The sequence below is a fragment of the Equus asinus genome, chromosome 6, assembly GCF_041296235.1.
Source record: "Equus asinus isolate D_3611 breed Donkey chromosome 6, EquAss-T2T_v2, whole genome shotgun sequence".
NCBI classification, from domain to species: Eukaryota; Metazoa; Chordata; class Mammalia; order Perissodactyla; family Equidae; genus Equus; species Equus asinus.
Window position 1 is genome coordinate 70,085,448 of NC_091795.1, and position 25,371 is coordinate 70,110,818.

The window sequence follows — 25,371 nt, forward strand, 5'->3', positions numbered from 1 at the left end:
TTCTACTTTTTGTGCCTCTTCATAGAAATTCTTTCCTACCTCAAGTTATAAAGTTACCCTTTTGTACTTTTTCTAAAGGTTTCTAAATCTTTTGCTTATCACAATTATGTACTTGATCCATCAATTGATTTTTGCATGTGGTTTGTATCTTAGTCCATTCAGTTGCTATAACAGAATACCACAGACGAGGTGGCTTATAAACAACAGAAATTTATTTCTAACGGTTCTGGAGGCTGGGAAGTCCGTGATCAAGGTGTTGTCAGATTTGGTGTCTGGTGAAGGCCTGCTTCGTGGTTCATGGAAAGCCATCTTCCCTCTGTGTCCTCACTTAGTTAGAGGATCCAGGAAGTTCTCTGGGATCTCTTTCATAAGAACTCTTAATCCCATTCATGAGGATTCCATCCATATGATCTAATTACTTCCCAAAGGCACCTCCTCCAAATACCATCACAATTGCAACATATGAATTTTGGGGGATACAAATATTCAGTCTGTAGCACTGTGCAATTCAGAATAACTTTTCAATTATCCTAGAAGTATATGTTGAATGATCCATCCTTTACCCATGAATCTTCAGTGCTGGCTCTGTTTTATTTTATTTCCATGCAGGGGTCTGTTTTTGAGCTCTTTATTATGTTTTCTTTCCGTCTATTTATGTGCCAATACCACACTACGTTAATTACTATAGCTTAATAATAAGTTGATACCTGGCAGGAAAAGTCTTTTTGTCTGATTTTTCTTTTAGGAATGCCTTAGTTATTCTTAGCTCTTCTAAATAAATTTAGGATCAACTTCTTAAGTTTTCTGAAAAATATTGTTTCCGTTTTAATAGGAACTGCACTTAATGTTTAAATTATGGGAGAATTGGCATCTTTATGATAATAAGGTACTTCATTCAAGTCTTTTAAATATCATTTATTAAAGTTTAAAAATTTTTCCCCATAAAGGTTTTGTACCTATTTTGTAAGATTATTTTACTAGGCATCCTAAATCTGTGTTATTTTAAAGGCTGTTTTTTAAAAAATTGTATTTTCTGTTTGTTGCTTATCTTGTAACTATCTTTTATAGATTATTTCAACAATTTTATTAGCTTACTTATTAATTCCAATAATTTTTCTGCATATTCTTTTGGGTTTTCACTGATGGTAGTTATAATACCTCCAAATAATAACAGTTTTATTTCTTCTTTCCAATCCTTTCTTGTCTTGTTGACTTTGACCTCCACTAAAATGTTGAATAGACGCTGTAGGCATCCTTGTCCCTAGTTTTAAAGGTAGTTCTTTTAGTATTTACAGTATGTTTACTGTAGGCTTTTTGTTTATATCCTTTGTCAGGTTTAGGAAATTTCCTTCTATACCTACACTGTGAGTTTTTGTTTGTATCTTTGTTGGGAATCATGAATTGTTAACTTTTCAGCATCTGTTGTGATGATTTTTCTCCTTTAATCTGGTAATGTGATGAATTACAATAATAGATGTTCTTATGTTGAACCAACTTTAGTTCCTGAAATAAACTCAACTTGATTGTGGTGTATAATCCTTTTTACACATTTCTAAATTTGGTTTACTAGTTTTGTTTATGGTTGTTTTGCATCTATGTCCATGAGTAATTTTTCTTTCCTGTTACAGTCTTGGTCTGATTTAGTATCAAAGTTATACATGCCGCATTATAAAAGGCTGGAATTGTCTGTTCCTAGGAAGATAAAATTACCTTTTTCATGAGAAGATTTTGAACTTTTGATGCAGTTTCTTTAATGATTAGAGAACCACTAGGAATATTTTATTTTCTTTTGAGACAGTTTTAGTAATTTACATTTTTTAGGAATTTGTTCATTTAACCTAAGTTTTGCCTTGAAACTTTTTATAATTTTCTTTTCTCTTTTTAAACTCTGCCATATCTGTAGTTATGGGCTCTTTTTTGTATATAATAGTATTTGTGCATTTTCTTTTTTTCTTCATCAGTCTCCTGGCTGTTTTCTTACTTACTTATTACTGTTTTCAAAATATCAACTTTGTTTTTCATTTATTAATTATTCCTGTTCTTTCTTTCTTTTAGGGAATGCTGTTTTATTGTCCCCTCACCCGCTCCAGTTTCTTGATTTGGGTGCTTAACCTGTTAATTTTTGTGCTTTCTTTTCTTCTAATATAAATGTTTAAGGCTTTAAGTTTTCTTCTAGTACTACTTCAGCTGCAGCGCACATTAAAACAATAACTGTTTTAAATAATAAACTGTTTAAAAAATAAACTGTTTACTTTGGAATAGTTTTATATTTACAAAAAAATTTCAAAGACAATACAGAGAATTTCTTTATACTTCTTACCTAGTTTCCCCTTATTAACACCATATGTCACCGTGGTACATTTGTCACAACTAAGAAATCAACATTAGTACATTATTATATTATTATATACTGAGCTTGACACCTTTTACACTTTTCATCAGTTTTCCCCCAGTGTCCTTTTCACTGCTTCAGGATCTCACCAGGGATACCACATTACATTTAGTCGTCTTGTCTCCCTAGCCTCCTCTGGTCTGTGACGGTTTCTCAGACTTACCTTGTCCTTGATGACCTTGAGAAGCACTGGTCAGGTTTTTTGCAGACTCCTCCTTAATTTGGGTTTGTCCATTATTTTTCTCATGGCTAGAGACTGAGGTCATGGGGAAGGGAGTAACTTAATAGTTTCATATATATAACTCTTCATATAATGGTTTCATCTATTGGTGATTAATGTCTGAATTTTTGTCATTCAGGTAGCAATGAGTGGTTTTCTAACTCTGCATTTCTTCTACATTTGTTACCTGGAATCCTTCTATAAGGAAGAATTCCTCATCAGCTAGGGCTATTTGATTTCCCGGAGTATAGTTTAGACAGGAAAAGAAGGATGTATATTAATTCTTTCAGGATAAAGAATTGGTGCCCCAGTTATTTCCAGTGCTATTCAATAAGTTTTTTAAAAAACATCATTTTGACCTCATTGGTTTTTATAAATTCAGTGTATTTCAGTGTCACACGTGATTTAGATTTTGAATTAGCCTATTTTTTGCCAATGAGAAGCCCTTTCGTGATGTTCCTGTGGTTTTTTGTTATGACCCATTCATCTTTGAGAGCTTCCTTGCTTTCTGATGTAATAAGATATTCCAGGCTTATATTGTCATTTACAAATTAGTTTTGAATAAAGAGTTAAATGTGTGTATGTTTCTAAATTTACTATGCATGAATATCTCCTGCAATAATTGAAAACTTCTTCACATAGTATGAAGTAGAATTTAGTAACTATGTTTCCTAGAAAGTTGTTTTGCTTTATGTTAGCTGTATCATTTTTTCATTGCTCTTATTTAAAAAAATTTAATTTATCTTTACTATTTTTATACATACACTTTTAGGGTTTTTTTGGCCATATGTAGTAGTCCAAATCTGTTTCTACAATATGCATAAGTTCTCAGATTTTTAATTTGTTAATATTTGGCTCACATGACCAAATATTAATTTGGTCTTAAAATAATTTTTATCTATTTCAAACAATTTATTGTAACCAGTGATCTTTTAGCATTAGTAAAAAAGAAAAAAAATCTTGAAAATTGGCACTCAGTTATTTGCAAATGTTATTAAATAAGCCCTTTCTACCTCTGGTGGTTATGTCAGCTAATAGGTTAATAAGTAAGTTTATCTCTACCATAAACACCCAATAGTTAGGTTGTTTGTGTGACTTGAATATTTGAAACACTACTAGGGCAAATAATTTTCAAGAACCAAAAAAATAAAATACAATAAAAATTTAAAAACCGCTTGATGAAAAACAATTTCAGCTTTGTTTCCCTAAGTATAGTACAAGAAACTTAAACTAAAGTGTTAAACTTGAATTTATTATCTTTCCTGCAAAATATTATGCTCTTCTACTATTTCCTGTCCTGGTTAATTTGGTGGTTCTCATTGCTACCCCCACTGACCCAAAAAATGGTTCTCCAAACCTACCTCCTCCCTTCTTTTTCACCTCCCATGTTTCTGCCTTGGTTCAGGCCTTCCACGTTTCTTTTTACAGAGCCTGCAGCATCCTTCCTTTGCTTCCTTTAACCTCATCTTAATTTTAACCTTTCTTGACCAAACAGATCTAATTATGTCAGTGTCATGTTTAAAACCTTTCAATTATTTTCTGCTTTCCTGATTACTTTCGAACTTCTTAGCCTGACATACAAGCCTATTCTTTCCTACTTTCCCCACATGTACTCTTTAGTCCAACTTTTATAGTTTCCCCAACACATCATTTGGTCTTGGCCTCTATGCCTTTTTGTATGCTAGCAGCTGTTTTAGTAAAAGCTCTGCTGCCTATCACACCTGTTCATCCTTTATGTCCCTGTTCAAATTTGTTTTACTTGTGAAGACTTCTGATACTCATCACACATCATCAACAAGGGTCACTGTTTTTTTTTGTCATCACTGTACCTTAAACATAGTGCCATTTTAGCCTCATCATACTGTGTTAAGTCAGTTGTTTACATGTCTAGCTCCTCTGTAAGCTAAATTCTTTGAGAGCAGATGCCGTGTCCTCATTTGTCTTTGAGTTCCCAGCAAATAAGAGGAGCTCAGGAAAAAAAAAGATTGTTACATACATGAGCCTAAAGGCTAATTAACAGGCCCCAAGAAATGAGAAAATATTTTTAGTCAATTTTATTTATGGAAAATATTTAAGTTATCTGATTTGTTTTACTTTTGTCTCTTAATTTTTTTACAAAGGAGTTTTGCTTTGATTTTTGGATAAATTTCACAATGAGGGGAAATGAGCACCTAAAACATCAAACATTGATTAAACGATTGTTGTAACACTGAGAACGAGATTTGACAATCTAAATCTTTATTATTTACATGGTAAGGTTTGAGAATACTAGCTTTATTTCAAATTTTCCTGTTACATTTATAAATAAAAATAGTTGATCTGGGCTCAAGATGTGATAAAATACAATCTAGAAGCCTTTCCAATTCTTCAGAGAGCCATTAGCTAGAAAAGGCTATTAAAGATTCATCAGAATTCAACATAGTGTTTTCTGGCAGTTTACCCAAGAGGATCCTGAATACACTTAGAGGACTCAAGTATCAAACAACTAGGAATTGATAGAGACCTAATCCCTTTGCTTTTTCAGATTCCACAAAATCTGGTAATAATAGCCAACAACGTTGCTTCTGAATCTGTTAGAAATTACTAGAGATAAAATGAACTGTCAAGATAGAAGCAGGCAATCTTTAAGGAAGGTTTAAAATTCAATGGGTGGCATCTTTGATTAAATATGATGATTATACCTTAAAAGAAGTACTGTCATGAGCATATAAAATTCTTATTCATAGCTATCATTAATTTTTAGTGAAGTTTTGCATTTACTTTACTTAAATTACGTAATTACATTTAAAGAAGTATATGAAGGTTTCTGTGTCAGTAAATGTCAGTATAAAATATAATGTTTTTAAAAACTGCATATAAGGGAAAACCCACATCTAGTTTAAACCCAATTGCTCCTACACACACACACACACACACAGTAGGTGTCAGCTGTAGATTGCTTCTGAAGGCTGTTGTAAGATTTGGCAGAATAACCTATTCTGTACAGTCTTGAGTAATTTGGATCATTTCATCTATTAAGTATCTTTGACTACCATTTAGATGGAATGGTATACTTTAGCTGTAACACTATCTCGTAGAAGAGAAGTGTTTTTATTCTCTCTATATGGGAAATGTGATACTACTCTGTCTGCTCATTAAAGAAATCTCTTAATAGCATCTTCCTTGAAAGAATAAAGAGCACAGTCGGTGTATTTCAGGAATTAGTGCTCTGCTTGTCTTTAAACATTTACCATTCCCCATATTTTTCAGTCAGAGGTTTTGAAGTATTGTTTTTGTTTTTAAGAAAGAAAATAACTTCTTGGTCTCTTATGTGAATCAACCTTGTGATCCTAATTTGACAGATTTAAGATATGATAAAACTGAATGTCCAGAAACTTACAACAGTTGGCATCATGCATTATTTTCTATTTAAGCCTAAATCTATGTATGATTTATTTAGCTAATAGATTTTACTTGGCTATTAGTAACCATTAATAAGTAAAACTGAATTTGAATTTCTCAAATTTTGTGTATCATACAAGGTGTCAAACTTAATCAGCATTTGAATTCTGTGTGCCTCAATTACGAGCAGTATCAAGCTTGTTTGTCTGTTTTCAACCAGAGATTTCACCACTGTGTTTATATACAGTTCATTTGATTCCATATAATAAACTTCTATTTTAGATCTAACTGCTTTTGTATGTTGAATGATTTCTGCTCTAAGGGTTTATCTCCTGAGTGCAACCAGACTCTCTAGCCTTACCACCACCCTTTTTCAATCCTAATTCCAAGAAAGAAGTATTTTATCCTTCTTACCCCTACAACACAGAGGCTTTGAGTATTCCCTGAATGTCAGGGGTTTGGAGTGAAAAGTAAAGAGAAAATGATTCTGTGAATAGATAAACAAGGCCCTGCCCAATTGGAGCATCACTGTCCAATAGAGGAAATAGACAAGGAAACATGTAATTATAATTCAGTATAACAAACCTGATAACAAAAGTGTGGTACCTAGTACAAGGATTAACGCAGAGCAGAATATAAGGCCCATAGGAGCAGGAACTATTTTTGATTCATCTCTGCATATCCAGCACCTAACAGGGTCTGGTGTTTAATAGAGTTAATAAATCAGTTAAATGAACAAGATTAATTCTGCCTTAGAAAGAAACAAAGAAGTCTTCCCAAATGAGGTGAGATCTGGGGTTTGAAAGTCAAATAGGTAGATGAAAGGGTAAGAGAATGAATAATAGGCATGAAGACCACTTGTGAGTGAAACTGCCTGCAATGTTTGAGCAAACTGGAAATAGTTTGAGTTGCTTCAGCATAAAGTGTAAATTGAAGAGCAGCTGGAGATGCTATATTAGTGAAGAATTATGTTGTTTCCATGGGTTTCTTTGAAAAACAAAGAACATTGGTTTTGTTGTTTCTTTTTAAGCTAATCAATTTACACTTTCCTGAACACTTTCTAAAATGTGTTTGGGGTACCTAACCCACTTCCTCAAAGGGCTTTAATGCTTTTAAAAGTTAATTGGAATTATTGTTGATTACTTTCATTTTAATTTTTATTATCTCTAGCATTTTAGCCTTATGTCTTATTTTTAGTATATTTATAATTTTATGTAATAGATTGGGATTCCTTTGTGTAATCAATGATTACAGATTTGCCTTTTACATAATAAAGATTTATAGTACTGTATTAGCATTTATGACATGCCGATGTTTATTAAAGTATGACAACATGCTTCAAACCAAGTTTTTTGTAGAAGCCCACTACATAAATAGTACAGTCCATGGGAATTGTACTGCTTATACTGATGGGACTACCAGGACACTTCCCAGATTCTTCCAGGTTTGACAGTCAAGGATTTAGTGGAAAGAGTTTGGCCTAGATTCTAGGAGGCCCAGGTTCAGTACTTACAGCATTACTAGTTAACTACAAGATAGTGAGTATCTCCTTTTTCTCATCAGCTAAATAGAGGGACTGAGTTAAATGACTTCTAAAGGCCTTTTTAATTCTAAAATTCTGTTGTTTTTAAATCTGTAGCTATAGTTTATGTGATACTGGACCCTTAGACAGGAATATAACCCCCAATTATAGCAACATTTTCCAGGACTACATCTTAGTGGAACCAGGGCCTGTCTATACTGTGTTTTTCTAAAATAAGTATTTATGTATTTATTTATTCATTTGTGAGATACAGTTCTATGTGTGAGATATAGTTTTTCTTGTTCAACTTTTTATAATAATTTGAGATTTTGGTATGATATGTGGAGATATCTAGCAAGTAATTTGAAGTATAAGTCTAAAACTCAGGAAAAAAGTCAGGACTAGAGATAGATTTGGCGTCATCCATGCAGGTGATAGTGCAAAATGTGGAAGGAAATGAGATTACTTGAGAGAAAGAACAGTAGAAGGGAGCAGACAGACAAGGACAGAACCCACATGTGAGGAGTGGAGGAAGATATGGAAATCTACAAGAAAATGGAAAAGAACAAAGAAATGAGAGAAGTAGAATAGATTGTGTCACTGATATTAAGAAAAGAGTTTAAAACTTAAAAGAACTTGACTGAGAGCTCCCCCACCAAAAGCCCACCATGTGGTGGTAGGATTCACTGCTAAATGAAGGTAAGTTAGCCATGAAGGTAAACGGTATCTGAGAAGACAGTTTAAGCCAATGGGGCATGCAGTTCAATGTATAAAAACAAAACTTTTGTCAAGTTCCAGGTTTTTTTTAGAAAAAGGTAGTTTAATCATGCTAAGTGTTGAAGAGGAGTGAGTTTACAAAGTTTGGTACCAACACATTTTGAAGTGTGATAACATGGTGAAAAGAAAGCACTGAACTGAGAAGCACGAATTCTGGATTCCAGTCCAAACTCTTTCCATAATTTTAGCTGCACACCCATTCAGTCATCTAATAGAGTAAAGAGATTTGTAAAGAGATCAGTTACAATCAGGTGGGTAATTGCTATACCAAATATGACCAAAAGTGCTTGGGGAAATGACTTAAAAGCCTTTTGAGGCTCAGTTTCTTCACCTGTAAAATAATAAGTTGTTTTAAACTTCATACTTCGTCACATCTCCTCACAAGTTCTGAATTGTCATAATGTTATTTGCCTCTAAAATATTTTTCTGTAAGTATTATGAATACTTTTGTACATATATATACATATCTATATACTTTTAACATATATTTTAAAAATTCATTATATAGTACGCTGTTTATAAAAATTTGCCCATGCTCTAAGGCTGTCATACCCTCTCAGCTAATGAGGTGCAGTAGGACAGACCATACTAAATGCTCTTGGCCAGTTAGTACCGTGCACTTTCATACAATGAATGCTCTACCAGCCTTTGGAGAGTTGAGCATGTTTTGAAACATGTGATATCTGGAACTGATTTTTCCGCTATTTTTTTAAGTAGGGAACAGTTTTGACCCATGGTGAGTGACAATGGGATGCAAGTAAAGACTATTATGCTGGTTATTAGAATTTAAGTTTTACAGAGACGAGTGGCCTGAGGTGCCTCCAAAGAAATTATTGAGGAAAACGAAGGTAAAGATTATCAGGCATTTATGAAAGACTGACCATCAAGTTATCTTCCGAAAGCATAGACAGTCACAAATTGTCAAAGTGCCCATTCTTGTGTCCTTTGATACAGGGTGACTTTGTGTTTAACAAACATTTATCAAGGTTGTATTATCTGCCCTGCACAGTGCTAGATGCTGGAGTTAGATTGGTGCGATAAGACATATCCCTCCTGGATTTTATCATTTAGTAGGAAAGATGGAGTTAAACAAGGGACAGATACCCATAGAAGGTCAATTTTGCCCAAGCAATAAGTTGAATAAAATGTTCAGTCTACCACTAGTTCTCAGGATAAACCATATAAACTACATTTGTATCCCCAGCTCATCCTCCTCCTCCCTCTCTGCATTCCTACACCTCAGGGTAACGATGGATTAAGGAAAAAAAAATATTGAAATTAGGTAGTTAGGTATCTGAATCTCCAGGAGCATGTTAGTAAGCATGTATGTATGTTGCATGTGGTTGGGGAAAAGGTTGAGAACTCCTGATTTCTGGATCATAACATTCAAGTCTGTATTTGCAAGCCAGACCATGTTTCTGAGTATAAACCCACGTAAAAAGAAAAATTATCTAGGGCCAGCCCTGGTGGCCTAGTGGTTAAGCTCAGTGTGCTCTGCTTTGGTAGCCCAGGTTCAGTTCCCAGCCATGGACCTACTATGCTCTGTTAGTGGCCATGCTGTGCTGGTGGCTAACATACTAGAAAATAGAGGAAGATTGGCATGGATGTTAGCTCAAGGTGAATCTTCCTCAGGCAAAAAAAAATTAGTTGTTTTATTTGTATAATTAGATGAAACAAACCCACATTTTAATTACTTTGCTTTTTGTTTATAGGTCCAGGGGCAAGTTCATCCTACTCTTGAGTCTAGTGATGATGCTCTTCAGTATGTTGAGGAATTAATTTTGCAGTTATTAAATATGCTATGCCAAGCTCAGCCTCGAAGTGCTTCAGATGTAGAGGTATGATAAATTTTGCCTTGTATTTACTTTATATATATCTAATCCGTGTGTTTATTCTGATATTAGTGAAGGGGGAAAGAGTTTGCTTTTTGGTTTCACGAAATATATATATGGTATTAAAAAAATGAAGACTGGCTTTATTTTAACTGTCTATTGGGTATATGATAGTAGTTTGTCTATGTTTTAGCTGTCACACTCTTCCATGTTTTGCTTTCAATATAAAATGAACTTTTGTTTTGAACTACTTGATGTTAGAATGATATATATACTCATGTCTTTAAGAGTGGAATATGTTCAAGTGTTTCTTTTGTTTTTTAAAGCCAGCTATTGTTTCAAAAGCATTTCAGTTAATCTTTTGATCTTAAGTTGTTACATGCATTTTAGATAGTAAATGAACCCCTTTTCATCAATTGGAAGGGAGGGAAATGTCTAAAAATCTAGGAAGGAATTTCTGTGATCTCTTAAAAGATGACATGGCCCTTGTCTTTTTAGGGCTTATAGTTTAGTGGAGATACAGATATGTATATGGGCAATAACATAATGTGATGTACTGTGAGCAAAGGGTATGTGGGAAACCATAAAAGGGGCAAGCTAATAATGTAGGCTTTGGGGCTTAGGGTTAGCTTCTTAGAAGAGGCATCTAAATTGAGTTCTGAAGGAGTCAGAAGTTTGAGAGGAGAAGAAAGAAGGTTTGAAGTACCAACCCTAGAAAATGGGAGATAGAGCTGGAAATATAAAAGTTTTCTTGTAATGATGAAGCAACATTTGACTTTAATGACCTCGAGTGTATAATGGTACTAATCTTTGGGTTTTTGTGACATTTCTTTTGCAGTACTCAAAATATGGGCACACAAAAAATAGTTCGGTTGAATGGTATTTCACCTTGGGTGTACAGTGGCAGAACAGTAGGGGAAGGGAGTCGTGGAAATTGGTAAAGCAATGCTTTACAACCTTGTTCAGGACACAGCACACATAGAATGTAATAATGATTTTATAGCACACAGTGACTGGGGAGGAGGTATCTGTATCAACCCCAGGCCCTGCTCTGTTCCCCTGAGGGCTGAGGGATACTTATATAGACATATCCAATGAGAAACTGCTGAAAAGAGAGCATCAGAGACTCTAAATGGATAAGGAAAAAAGTGAAATGTAGTAATTGCTGATATTTGAGTGCTTGCAGTAGTTTCGTGCACTGGTCTAAACACTTCCATGTTTTATATTTCATTTAAAGTTTTTAATAATCTCGTGAAGATGGTGCTGTTTTTTCCCTTACTAGAATGTAAGCTCCAGGGACCTTTTTCTTGTTAACTGCCGAATCCCCGGCACCTAGAACAATGTCTGGCACTGAGAAGGCATTCAGGAATGTATGTTGAATGAATAAATGTGGAAACTGAAGCACACAGAGGTTAAATAAGTTGCCCGAGGTCATAGCTAATAAGTAGTGAAGCCAAGACACTAACGCAGAAAGTTTAAGCTTTTGGGGTATACATTCCACTAAACTATCCTGCCACATAGGAGAGGGCAGGTAGATTGGAAAAACGTGGAAGGAATAGCGTATTAGATTTCCCAATAAGATCAGAGAACTGATAACACTAGACTATCTGAGTGAGAGAAATAGAAGAATAGATTGGGATCAGGGACAGAGCTGTTGGAATTTAAGATTTTTTTGGTAACATATTTACAAAGCAGGATGTGCCCGTGTGTGTGGTGGTGGCCGGACTAGAGGTGAAGGTCCCTAAGATGGGATGTTCAAGGAATTAAGAGACCAGGGTATTTTATGTCTCTTTAATGTAGACAATAAAGTCACATAGGATGATGGGAGGACTTTATATAGACAGTGGAAGAGTGATGTTCCAGAAGCAGCTTAGAGAGTGGAAAAGATGCTAAATCCACCATCTTATGGGTTTTGGGACAAGAGCAGTTCCTGCTCTAGAAATCTTCAGGGGAGATTCAGATTTCAGTTGAGGCAAAGAAATATTAAGGAACATTGAATTACAGAAGTTGTGGATGTAGAAAACATTGTGTACTATGGAATAGTAATTCTCTCTGATTTCTTAAGTAATTCAAAGTAAGTAATTTTTTAAAGTAATTTTTATCCTGTATTCCCATTGAATTATAAAGTCAAATATCTTTTATTCATAATTTCCTTTAGGCACTTATTACATTGGGCTTCCGAGTCGATCTTGAATAGAACTGGTTGCCTGACTCTCCTCATAAACAGTTCCAGTTGCTCTTTTGGATCCTAGTTAGGTTCTCCCACAGTGTTTATAAACTGCAGCATCCAACCCTATGCCTAGTATATTAGAAAGAGTTACAGATCTTGTCTTGCTTGTCGTTCTGATGTTGGTACATTCCAGGAATTTTCTAGTTTGATAACATTGCAAACTCAAATTCAGCTCTTTCCGGATACATTTTACTATACCTATGTGTATCTAATTTCCTCTTTTTAATTAATATGGAAACTAATATATAATTTTCCACTATTGAAGGAGATCTCCATGAATTCTCAAAAATTACTGAGTCTTTCAGTCTTCCACCTGCACAAATGTATTCAATATGTAGGTACTCAAGACTCTAAATAATAAAGGATATTTCATAGCTTTTTAATACTCACTTCTAAAGTATCAAAGATATTTTACCTTATGCCTTGTTTTGTTATTTTTAAGTGCTTAACCTGAGCGCTTAAAATAGATGTAGCCATAGGATATTTCAGGGAGCTGGCTTTGGGGTTATGAATGGACTTTTTGGAAGAGAATATATGAGAGTAATAGAAATAACAATCAGTTGTGTAATAGGCTTTGTAGTTTCAAAGTAGTTATATACATTACAACAACCTACTACAATATACCTTACAACAACGCTATTGATTAGTTACTACTCTCCTTATTTTATGTAATAGACAATTAACCCTCAGAATGGTAGAAGAAATTAAAAAGATGGAAACCTGGGTCTTTTCCAAACAATAGTCGAACAGCTTTCTTGCTATACCAGTCCTGGAAGGATATTTAGATAAGAATATAGAGATACAGAGATATTTATGAATGAATTGATGAATATAATGGTGCCTTAGACTCTTTTATCAGGAAATATTTTTCCATTTTCTTCATTCATTAGGATTCTTTATTTCTTTAATACATTTTTAATACCTATATGGAACTTTCTTTTACAATAATAAGAGCCATGAGTTTAGCAAGCCCTTCAGAATAAATTTTGAGGTAAGAGATAATTCATCAAAATTAACAAAAAATTTTGAGGACCATATAAGAAAATGTACTTCAAAAATAGATCAGTCTGAATTAGTGTAATATATGAATTTTTAATCTTTCTAAAGAATACATTTTGATTACTATATAGTATAAGCATAATTCAAAGTAAGTGTCAATTCTTGCTTAATATTTGGCCCTTAGGGGATTTGTTTTAATGAAAAACTGAAAGTGATTTTTAGTTGCTCTATGGTTTTAGGAAAATTAGATACTTCAAAAGTGCTTGTAAACTGATGGATTACATACTAGATCTTGCTTATGCTAATGAAAAAGTTTTAATAAATTGTACTACAGATCATCACAAATTGTGAACTGTCATAGTCCAAATGAATGGGATTTTGTTTTATTGATGTAACCAGTATTCACTAATCTATGCCACCAATATTTGAGTATCTACTATCTGTCAGGCAGTGTTCAGGTGAAATAAGGAAGTATATATTAATGCTCTAGAAATGCAGAGGAGGGGTATGTATTATTTGGCCCTGTCTTTTCAAAATAGTTTTAAAAGATAGTGTATAAAAATTGTTTCAATCTAGTTTGTTCTGCATCTCCTCATTTTCTATATTTAATATTTTTTTATAAAATAGAAGCAAAACCTAGTAGTATTTTTTTCTGTGATATGTCCCTGGTAAAGTATATTCTTTATTTAATTTCTTAGATATTGTCCTTTTATAATTATATTTGTTCTTTATTTCTGTTTGGTTACCTAGACTGATTTCCATTTGTAATGTCTTTCCTGTTTCCCTTTCTGGCCTTTGTGTCCTGTATTTAACCAACTTTCATTTTTTAGGACGCTGATAAATTTTTCTTCTCATCTGTCTCAGGCTTTACTCAGACTCCTTTATCTTAGACGTTTTATTTTCCATGAACCCTATCCTAAAATTTAAAAAGTTTGCTTTCCTTTTCCATTCATTTTTTTCTTTAACTTTTTTTCTTTTCCTTCACATCCTAAAGAATCCTTGTAATTTCTGAGTTTTCTATTAACATTTAGATTTCCCAAGTAATTTCTCCATGTTTTCTCCCTTTCTAAACAAACAAACAAAAATTCTCCCACACATTCTAAGCCTTTAGTACTATTAATAGGACTTCAAAAGTACCTTTGGATCTGAAGATTTGCACTCAACTACATGTGTAGGAATTTTCATGGGTCCTAGAATATTTGTATTGGAATTGATCTTAAAGATTATCTATTTAGAACCCTTTATTATGTAAAGGAAAAGACAGGGTTCTGCTAATAAGAGACAAAGCTGAATCTCAAACCTAGCTCTATATCTTTTATTTTTCCCAAAGCCACTAGATATTAATCAAGGTGGAATTTCTCATTTCAAACCAATGAAATTATTAATCTTTTAATTTTGCTCTAAAGATTGACACCTAAGCAAACTTCTGTTGCCAATCTTCTTTTCTTTCTTCTTCTTCTCCCCAAAGCTCCCCAGCACATAGTTGTATATTCTAGTTTCAGGTCCTTCTGGTTGTGCTGTCTGGGACACTGCCTCAGCATGGCTTGATGAGCAGTGCCATGTCCGCTCCAGGATCCGAACCAGTGAAACCCTGGGTCGCTGAAGCGGAGCGTGCAAACTTAACCGTTCAGCCACAGGGCCGGCCCTCTACTTTTCTATCACCACTATTCACCTGTGCTTTTTAGACTCTAGGTCATTACCCATTAGTTAAGTCATAAAATCACTTTAGTGCATTGCCCAACTAACATGTTTTTAAATGAATAAAAAATATCAGTGTATTACATATAACAAGAGATTTTGTTTTATGAAACTTTGTTCCAGTTTAGTATGTTTGTGATGTGTAAGGATATAATGTAAAGTGTACTAAGAGTTAATTATTTACTATGAGTTGAGGTAAAAAAAAAAAAATTAGCAAGCCACAGGGCCATACCATTATAGGATTTGTGCCATGGTTATACCCATTTGGTTAATCACGGGTTATAAATCCATCAGTGGGAAAATTTGAATTGGGAACCATGGTAAAGTTAGTCTTAAATCTCATCCAAACTTGTCATTTTGGATTAGCAAGTCTATAGTATTGATTTGGAAAAAGGAAACAAATTTTTGTTTTGGATGTTCCTTTCACCCTTTTCTTCCTTGTTTCTTGTCCTCTTTTTTTTCACCTGCCAAACTCCCCCAGTATTTTGGACTTTTGTATTGCCTTTATTATATGAGGGTATAGTCTCCTGGCAAATAACTTTCTCAAGTTGAAAAAGTTTGTAAACTCTATTTTCAACTATAATAATTTCTTTCAACACACCTCTAATTCTATTAATTAGAATTAAAATGATCAGTTCTTATATTTGGCAACTGATTTAGCCTTGAACATAGATAAGGAGAAAACTTATTAAACCTGAATGGGTTATTCTCAATTTATAAATCTGTTCTTAACATGTCCTGGAATCAGCGTGTTCCTTTTCCGCCTAGAGTATCACATGGCTGTCTCTTTTGTATTTTCCGTTTTAATAGCAACTGACAAAACTTTTTATTTTGATTTATAATCATGAGTGATGTTTAATTTTATCTAGTAATTTTTATATAATACTGGTTAAATACCGAGCAATTTAAAATAACGTGTGTTAAAATTATGTAATAGCGACCTCTACTGGTTTTAATTATGGTATCCTGAAAGTGCATTTTAAAAACTTGAGAGGATAGATGAATTACATTAGTTTATTAAAGTAGGGAAATTCAGCTTTTGCATTAACATGAATTCTTTCCCTTTCAATAGAAATTCTAACTGAATAAGTACTGGAAATTAAAGTATTTTGTTAAAAATTAATTACCTATGGAAGATTCAAGCTCTAATGATGAGCTACAGTGTATTAAAATTGTTGTTACCAATTGTTGATTTCCATGATTTTTAAACAGTTTTGAAGTCAAGTACCTTTGTGTGATAGATAAAGAAAAAAATTTTTAGGGGTTTCAAGTGCAAAATGCTACTTGAGCTTGTAATTGGTATTGAAAGTAAGGATAAATGAATGAGAAGTGGATTTAGATATTGGCTTCTTAAGCTTAGGTCTTGTTTCCTGAAATTTTATATAAGTAATGTTTAAAATAGCATCTATTCATTCTTGCCATTAACTTTATCACAGTGAGGTTGAAATTCAAAATGGTTTTCCCCCTAGATAATACAAGGAATGTTTAGTCTCTTAATTGCCTAATTAAGAAACTAATACACTGACAGTTAGTTTTCTCTTAACTGTGTTTGTAGTATAAATTATACCATATATGAAAAGCCTGATTTCGGTATTCTTTGATTTAAAAGTAAATTGTAAGTGAAGAACACTATTTAATATATTTGTTGCTTAGTTGTTATTTTCCTATTTTCCAAGGAACGTGTTCAAAAAAGTTTCCCTCATCCGATTGATAAGTGGGCAATAGCTGATGCCCAGTCAGCTATTGAAAAGAGGAAGCGAAGAAACCCTTTATCTCTCCCAGTAGAAAAAATTCATCCTTTATTAAAGGTAAAGCTGGAATACTGCCGTCTTGCCTTTTAAAAGCAAAATAAAACCCATGATTTGCAAACACTAAGGATATATTTTATGGACGACAGAAACAACTGAAGATTAAAATTCTCTCATTTTAATTTTTCCAGGAATTCATGTCATAGGGAGGGATGGTATGATAATATGAAAGTATGAGTTGGGCAACATGATTTAAAGTAATTTCATATCAACAGTAATAATCAAGCAAATTGAAAGAACTAAGAAAGTTATAATTGTGGATTTTGTTCATCTTACTGGAAACTCAAAGAGAGTTTATAAAACTCCTTTCTTGTTTGTTAGACCCAGTTGCCCCCATAAATCCTTGAGATTTTAATCCTTTACATCATCAGGTGTGTAGAGACCTCTGTGAGACTGCCATAGGTCTCTTTGTAGTCTTTGAAAAAAATTCACTAAAGCTCACCTAAAACCATCCAGTCCTACTTGTCATTTAAATGAGTAGTCAGTTGAAAATTTCTCCAGAGCTAATAGAAAGAATAATTGCTAGAACCTCTGCTAATGCTTTCTATTTTATTTAATATAATGAATGAACTATTGATTTAACTCTCCCATCAAAAATATAGGTATTATAATTAAAACCTTAATAGTTTTGATATCAGTGATTTTATACGTACTGTAATAGAAGCAAATTGCCAATGCTTGCATATATTACCTCTAAGTTTTATTACCCAACAAAGTTATCATCCTCAGTTTGTAGATAAGGTAACTGAGGCAGAAGGTGATTTAGTTACCTTTTAGTCCAGGTTCACAGGGCTCTACATGATACTTTTAGGAAATCCAGATCTGTTTGTTCTTTTCCAAGATTTAAGGCTAAACACTTGGGTGATGTAAGACTGTGGAAAGGTTATGTTGTACTTGAGTTGTTTGAATAGAAATATCTACCTATGTCTTACTAACTGGTCTGAGGAAATAAGTGCAAGTTATAGAAATTACTAAACTATTAGTAATTGTATACTTCTTTATAATTTGTCTTCTCATGATTTTTACTAGTCATACATTGAAGTATATTCTAAGAGAATTAACAAATTGAGGTATGGGCATGCTGTATTAATGACCCTAAATTTTGAGTTTTATGATCTAATTGTGTATATCATTTCAATTTATTGATACATCCTTATCACTATAAACATTTAATAGTTTTTACATATCCTTAAAGGTAAATGCAGCCTCTACCCAACTTATAAGTAAACTTCTTATTTCAAAGTTGGGTTTTTTTCCCCTTAATTGGATTGTTTAGAAAATAGAATTTGTTTTCCTATAGGAACTGGTCAGCCCCACAAAAGCCCATACTTTCTTTGAAGTCTAATGATAGGACTATTTAATGTGCTTTTAATAACTGCTATTGTTCAATAGGACATACCATGAATTTTTTTCCATAGATACAGCTCAGATACCAGGAATGTGCCACTAGGATTTTGGGAAGTCCAGATTTCTTTGGAAAGAAGGATAAAAGTATAAGGCTAGTAGATAGTCCCAGATACTAATAATATATTACCCCTTATTCTGCATAAAGGAAAAAACCTCTTTTGTCATAGTTAATTCCAGGTATTTTGAATTAGGTAACACAATGAGCATTTCCCCTCTTCCCCCAAACTTGAGCTTCCCTTCCTGGGTTAGGGCTTATCTATTTAGTAGTCTATACTACTTAAATATTTTACATGATCATAGGTAATTTTGCCTTACCTTTTCTTAGTTTACATTTTCAAATAGTGATATGTATCCAATAGCAATTCTTGGTGAACCGCTTAAGATTAAATACTGTTGGTAATCACAGGCCTCAGTAAAAGTGAAGCTAAATTGTATATGTTTTCTATTTTTAATCAGTGCGTCAAATTTATAGTATATGATTTTTCAACATGCTTTTCTTTTAATTTTTTAGGAGGTCCTAGGTTATAAAATTGACCACCAGGTTTCTGTTTACATAGTAGCAGTATTAGAGTATATTTCTGCAGACATTTTAAAGCTGGTAGGGAATTATGTACGGAACATACGGCATTATGAAATTACAAAACAAGATATTAAAGTGGCAATGTGTGCTGATAAGGTAAGATACTGATCTTCTATATGTTTTGTTCTTAAATTTTTATTTATGACTTATTGGATGCTAATAACATTACTATTCAGACAGAATAAAACTGTTCATTATGTGTTAGGATATATTTCCAGTAGCCTAATAGCAAGTACTCAGGATATCACTTTACAGAAAGAGTATTATATACATAGTATTAAAATGTGTTTAAACACGTCATGCAGTTTTCCTTTTATGTGTTGCTACAAGTAGAGCTAATAACAGTAATAATCTCTTAGTGAATTTTGTAAAATTTTATTTGGATTGGAAGACTTAGAAGGTTATGGATTTACTTGAAAACAGTTTTTGAAAATGTAAAAATACTAAACTCTTGAGAGTTTTATTTCAATACCTAGCTTTCATTAGATACTACTTATATGGTTTTACTATAATAATTTTAAGAGCAAACATTTATTGAAAGTTAAGCATTTATGTGACTTATCTCATTTGGCCCTTATGAAATCCCTCTAAGGTAGATGTTCTTATTTACATTTTATAAAAGGGAAACTGAAGTTGAGAGAGAGAAAGAAATTGGTCTAGAATTTTCTGAGAAGTTTCAAAGCCTAGACTTGAACTCTAGATCAGCGTGAGTCTAAAGTTCTTATTACACTGTACTGTCTCAGTATTTTCATTTTATAAAAATGATTTTGCAGAAAAGAAAATATTTTCTGATGAGGCATTTCATTCTGTTTTTTCTCCCTATACTCTTATTGATTTGGAATATTCTTTCTGATTACTGAATCCACTTAATTGTGTTTTAGTGTTTATTTGTTCTTTCAGAATGTGAACATATAGAGTAAAAATCACCCGATCTGAAGAAGGATTTCAAATGTTTTGATATTTTTAAGTGAATAAGTATTTTGTTTTTAAAATTATTTTTCAATGAATATAAAATACTTGATACTTTTAAATGAATCAGATAAAATATTTTTGAGTATGTACTATGTGCTCAGACAGGGAGGAGATGAAAGAGAAGTATAAAACAATCCCCAGAGTTGATGAAGGGGTACTTATATTTGTGAGACAAGCAGAAAGTAATACAAGATAAAATATTATTTGTGTTATAGGGATAATAATGTAGAAGTTCACAGAAGGGGAAAGATAAGCTTCAGCAAGAGTAATAATAGTAGAATTCATGGAAAAAAAACAGTTGTTTAGATTAGTCTCCAACAAATGTAGGCAAAGAGGCCAACTAGAAGGCTGTAAGAGTTATTCAAATACAAGGTGGTGAGGCCCTGAATGAGGTGGTGATGGCAAGGGTATGAAACGGAGGGAACCAATTCAGAGAGAAATCCAAGATAGGATCTGGGAATAAATTAGAAGTAATAGGTTAACAAGAGAGACAGACAAATAGATAGACACTAGTATCGATAGAGAATTTGAAGGAGGCAGTTTGTGATAACTAGATGTAGAATTCTGTTTTAGAGAAGCTGTGGAGGGGGTGGTGGCAATGTATCCAAGAAGAGATAGTTGTGTGTCTGCTTTTTATCATTTAAGAACTGTATTCAAAGAACAACTTAGGGTACTTAACTTCAAATTTGACTATAAATTCCTTTTTTATTATACTTTTGTTTCTATCTCTGACTGTGTAGGTATTGATGGATATGTTTCATCAAGATGTAGAAGATATAAATATATTATCTTTAACTGATGAAGAACCTTCCACCTCAGGAGAGCAAACTTATTATGATTTGGTAAAAGCATTTATGGCAGAAATTCGACAATACATAAGGGAACTAAATTTAATTATAAAAGTTTTTAGAGAGCCCTTTGTCTCCAATTCAAAATTGTTTTCAGCTAATGTAAGTATCATTGTGTACATGTATATCATTGCATGTGTTGTGAATTTTACCTTGCTACTCAAATTTGAATTTGTATAGTTCATGATTGCTAATTTGTCATTTTTTTTTAAGTTGTGGGATTTAATTCATAGTGACTATGAGTGCAGTCACTTCAACAGTTTCAATAACTTAATCATCAGAAATTAAAAGCCAAAATCTAAACTAGACTGATTGTATAAGTGCAAATAAATTCATAGAATCTTCCATGTTCTCCAAAGAATAAAGCCTCTTGTTTAGGTGGAAGATATTTTTGTTTAATTTTACTCATTTGAGTCATTTAACCAACACTTCATCAGTTCTGCCTATCTTGTTAAGCGCCATACTTGGCAATGGGGATTCAAAGATGAACAAGAAACAGTTCCTTCCCTCAAGTTTAGTCAAGACAGAGATGTAAACTTCAAATTAAATTGCAATTCAATGTGGTAATTACCATAATAGAAGTATGAACACAGTATTTTTGGGAGCACGGAGGAGGGAGCCATTAATCTTGAGAATTAGAGAGGGACTTAGTGATCTTACAGTAGTAAGATTGGGTACTGGGGAAATGCTGAGTGAGAACAGTTGAGATTGTCTTAGGGAGTTGCGTTCTAGTAATTCCTAGAACTGTAGCCACACAGCTGTGGTTGACTGATAGAGAAGCAGTGCTCACTACAAAGGCTGAGACCGGGCTCAGTTTTTGGCAGAGTCAACATTAAAAAGTAAAGGAGTAGGGGCTGGCACGGTGGCATAGTGATTAGGTTCCTGTGCTCTGCTTCAGTGGCCCAGGGTTCATGGATTTGGATCCCAGGCGTGGACCTGAACACCACTCATGAAGCCATGCTGAAGTGGCATCCCACATACAAAATAGAGGAAGACTGTCACAGATGTTAGCTTAGCGACAATCTTCCTCACAAAAAAAAAAAGTAGAAAAAAAATAGGTGTACAGTAGTCACCCTTTATCCACGGTTTCACTTTCTGTGGTTTCAGTTACCTGTGGTCAACTGTAGTCTCAAAATATTAAATGGAAAATTCCAGAAATAAACAATTCATAAGTTTTAAATTGTGCTCTGTTCTGAGTAGTATGATGAAATCTTATACTTTCCCACCTAGAATGTGAATCATCCCTTTGTCCTGTGTATCCACGCTGTATACACTACTCACCTGTTAGTCACTTAGTAGCTCTCTCAGTTATCAGATGACTATATCAGTATCACAGTGCTTGTGTTCAAGTAACACTTACTTTACTTAATAATGGCCCCAAAGCGCATGAGTAGTGATGCTGGCAATTCGGATATGCCAAAGAGAAGTTATTGTTGTTAATCTCTTACTGTGCCTCATTTATAAATTGAACTTTATTGTAGGTATGTATGTATAGGGCAAACAGTATATTGAGAGTTCGGGCTATCAGTGGTTTCAGGCATCCGCTGGGGGTCTGATATATCTTATTGGATATGAATCATGCCTCACAGTTGATTTGACACAAAAAAAAGTCACTGATAATCAAATAAAAAAATAGTAATTGAACATTATATTTGCATTAAAATTGGAATCCTAATTCTTGTTTCCAGCAAACTAGTACTTGTTTTTCAATTATCTAAGCATTTTTCGAAAAGTTAAGATTGGCAATATTCACTGTTGTAAGGATTTGACAAAACTGTTACTCCCCTTAACAACTTATATGAGGGTAAACCAGTGGACTCTTTTTTAGAAAATATCTGTTGACATTTTAAATACTAACCCCATGACAAAAGTCTTTCTCCAGGAATCTAACCTTAAGGAAATCGTACAGAAGTCACAAAGTGTTGTATTGAGCATTCTTGTATGCATATATATTTGTAATAAAAATAAGATAATAGAAGAGTAGAATGAATAAATGAGGTCAAAGGGGACTATACGGATTCTTTGTCCTTACTGGTAGAACAAGAGCTTGGCATGCCACAAGAAAGCCTGAGTAAGAGAAGAGCTGGGTCAGACAGGAGGCACACATAAAGTGCTTCTGCTGCATGCCGAAGTGTGGTGGTTGTCTTGAGGAAAAGTGCTGTGGGATTGTTTGAGTTGCAAAGTGAACTAGCGACTTTTTTCGTGAAACATTACTTTTTCCTGAAAGAATGATTGACAAACTATTCAGACTTGTGTATTTGGCAGACTGTTCTCAAAAATGAACGAAATGGGGGAAGAAAATGAATGAAGTGAAGCTGTCACTTTAAGGAAAATAACTGGTGTTTGTTGACAGTGATAAAATTTGAGCTTTCAAGTGAAATTAGAATTTTTGAAAATTTGTATCCACTCCCATGATCGGTGGTGATACAAATGGATTTGGTCTTTTAATACTGTATAGTGAAATGTGTTAACATTTGGAATATCTGCAGAACTCAGTGGACCAATATTTTTCAAGTGACCAAATTCGTAATGCTACAAAATCACACATGGGTAAAGGATCCATTCGAAGTTCAGAATAGACTAATGGATTTTAAAGTAACCATACAAAATTTATATGGTTTCAGATTACAGATTATTACTGACCTTCAAGAAACTAACATTTGTTGAGTTTTGGTGTAATATCATAAAAGGATATTCACTCCATCTATATGCAATGTCCAGAATAGGCAAATCTATAGAGATAGAAAGATTAGTGGCTGCCAGTGACTGAGGGGAAGAGAAGAATGGAGTGTGTTGCTAATGGATACAGGCTTTCTTTTTGCGGTGATGAAGATATTCTGGAGTTTGCTAGTGGTGATGTTTGAAAAGCTCTGTGAATATATAAAAATCATTGAATAGTACACTTTAAAAGGGTAAATTTTATGGTGTGTGACATATCTCCATAAAGTATACAGAATAAGAAAAGAGTATCCGCAATTATTTGAATAGACCATTAAAATACTCCTTCCTTTTCCAACTATATATCTGTGTAAGGCTAGATCTTCTTCATATGTATTAACCAAAACAATGTATCACAACAGATTGAATGCAGAAATATATATGCAGCTTTCTTCTATTAAGCTAGATGTTAGAGATTTGCAAAAACACAAAACAGTGCCTTTCTTCTCACTAAATTTTTTGTTTGTTTTAGAAAAATACAGTTACTTTTCATAAAAGTGCTATTGTTATTTTTAAATGTTTTAAAATTTTCTGGTTTTAACTTTCAATATAGTAAATATTGATAGATACAATTATAAACAAAAGCCTTTTGGAGTCTTCAGTAATTTTTAAGAACATGAAGGAGTCCTGAGACCAAACAGTTTGAGAACCACTGACCTAGAGAAATGTATTTGCAAATTGTAGATCATTGCAAAGGAAATTCTTGAATTGTCTTATATTTGTAAATAATTAAAATTTCTCACATATCTGCCATGTTAAATTTCATGATTGTAAAATGACTGATTGGCTCAAAATTTGTTTTATATTATACAACCTAACTGAATTAATGTGTTTTTCCTCCCTACAGGATGTAGAAAATATATTTAGTCGTATAGTAGATATACACGAACTTAGTGTAAAGTTACTGGGCCACATAGAAGATACTGTAGAAATGACAGATGAAGGCAGTCCCCATCCATTAGTAGGAAGCTGCTTTGAAGACTTAGCAGAGGTAAATACTTTGATTATGTACCCCAAAAAATCTGCATAAAAACCCTATATTTGCATTAAAATTGGAATCGTAATTCTTGTTTCTAGCTAAAGTCATAATACTAACTGCTGACTATTCAGCTGTATTGCCCCTTCCTCATAGGGTTATTGTCAACATTTGTTTCTACTATCTTATGAGACATAGAAAAAGTAATCTCTCATCCATTTTTAAAAAGTGGATCCCACAGAGGGGAGGCATTTACAGCTGACACTCAATCATCTGTCTTACATAGCAAGGTTAAGAAAAGTCGATGAATGCCCTATCAATGAAGAGGCCACAGGGCTTGGATCTGAGGTCGGACTACTTGTGTTCCAGTGTAAACTCTGCTACTTACTAGCTGTATGTGACTGTGGGCAGCTGTTCTCACATCTCTCAATCCCCATATCTATGTAAAACAAGGGCAATAATAGGACTCAGGATCTTTGTGAAAATTAAATAAAATAACCTACTTGAAATATTTAGATAACCACCTTCACACAGTAAGCTGCTCGATATATGATAAAAGCACATTATTATTTAGATTAGGAGGGGTGAAGTGAATAGGAAAATCTAGTCCAGGACCTAGACGATTCAGACCCATAGGGACAGAAAAATGATAACCCTCTCCTTGGATGTTTCAGATGCTAAAATATATGAGTTAGTCTAATAAGTTGTCATTGATAGCCATTCTGAGATTTCTAGCTCTTGTTTTGTTCTCGCATATTATAATTTATTATAATTATTATATGTCTGATAGAGATGGGCTATGTGATGACAGCTTGGATGCCCACCCAGTTAGTTGTCAATTTTTTCTCTTGAGATAAATTACTTTAGAATGATAATACTAGGTGCCATTTATTCAGTGCTTAGCATATGCATATGCTATATGCTATTGTAAGCACTTTATATATGATATCTCATTTAATTCCTAAAACAAGCCCTTGAAGTAGGTATTATCTACATTTTCCATGAGGAAAC

The 25,371-nt window shown here is 33.5% G+C and overlaps 1 protein-coding gene across 2 annotated transcripts in view; it reads left to right on the forward strand.

The window, feature by feature from the left end:
• Positions 1-25,371, forward strand: part of SOS1 (SOS Ras/Rac guanine nucleotide exchange factor 1) — a 147,078-nt gene that overhangs the window by 63,120 nt on the left and 58,587 nt on the right. For both annotated transcript variants that reach the window (XM_044772279.2, XM_044772280.2), the window contains exons 2-6: positions 10,005-10,130; positions 16,728-16,859; positions 18,778-18,942; positions 20,559-20,768; positions 24,232-24,375. In XM_044772279.2, the coding sequence (XP_044628214.1) occupies positions 10,005-10,130; positions 16,728-16,859; positions 18,778-18,942; positions 20,559-20,768; positions 24,232-24,375 (777 nt within the window). The remainder of the gene's footprint in view (positions 1-10,004; positions 10,131-16,727; positions 16,860-18,777; positions 18,943-20,558; positions 20,769-24,231; positions 24,376-25,371) is intronic.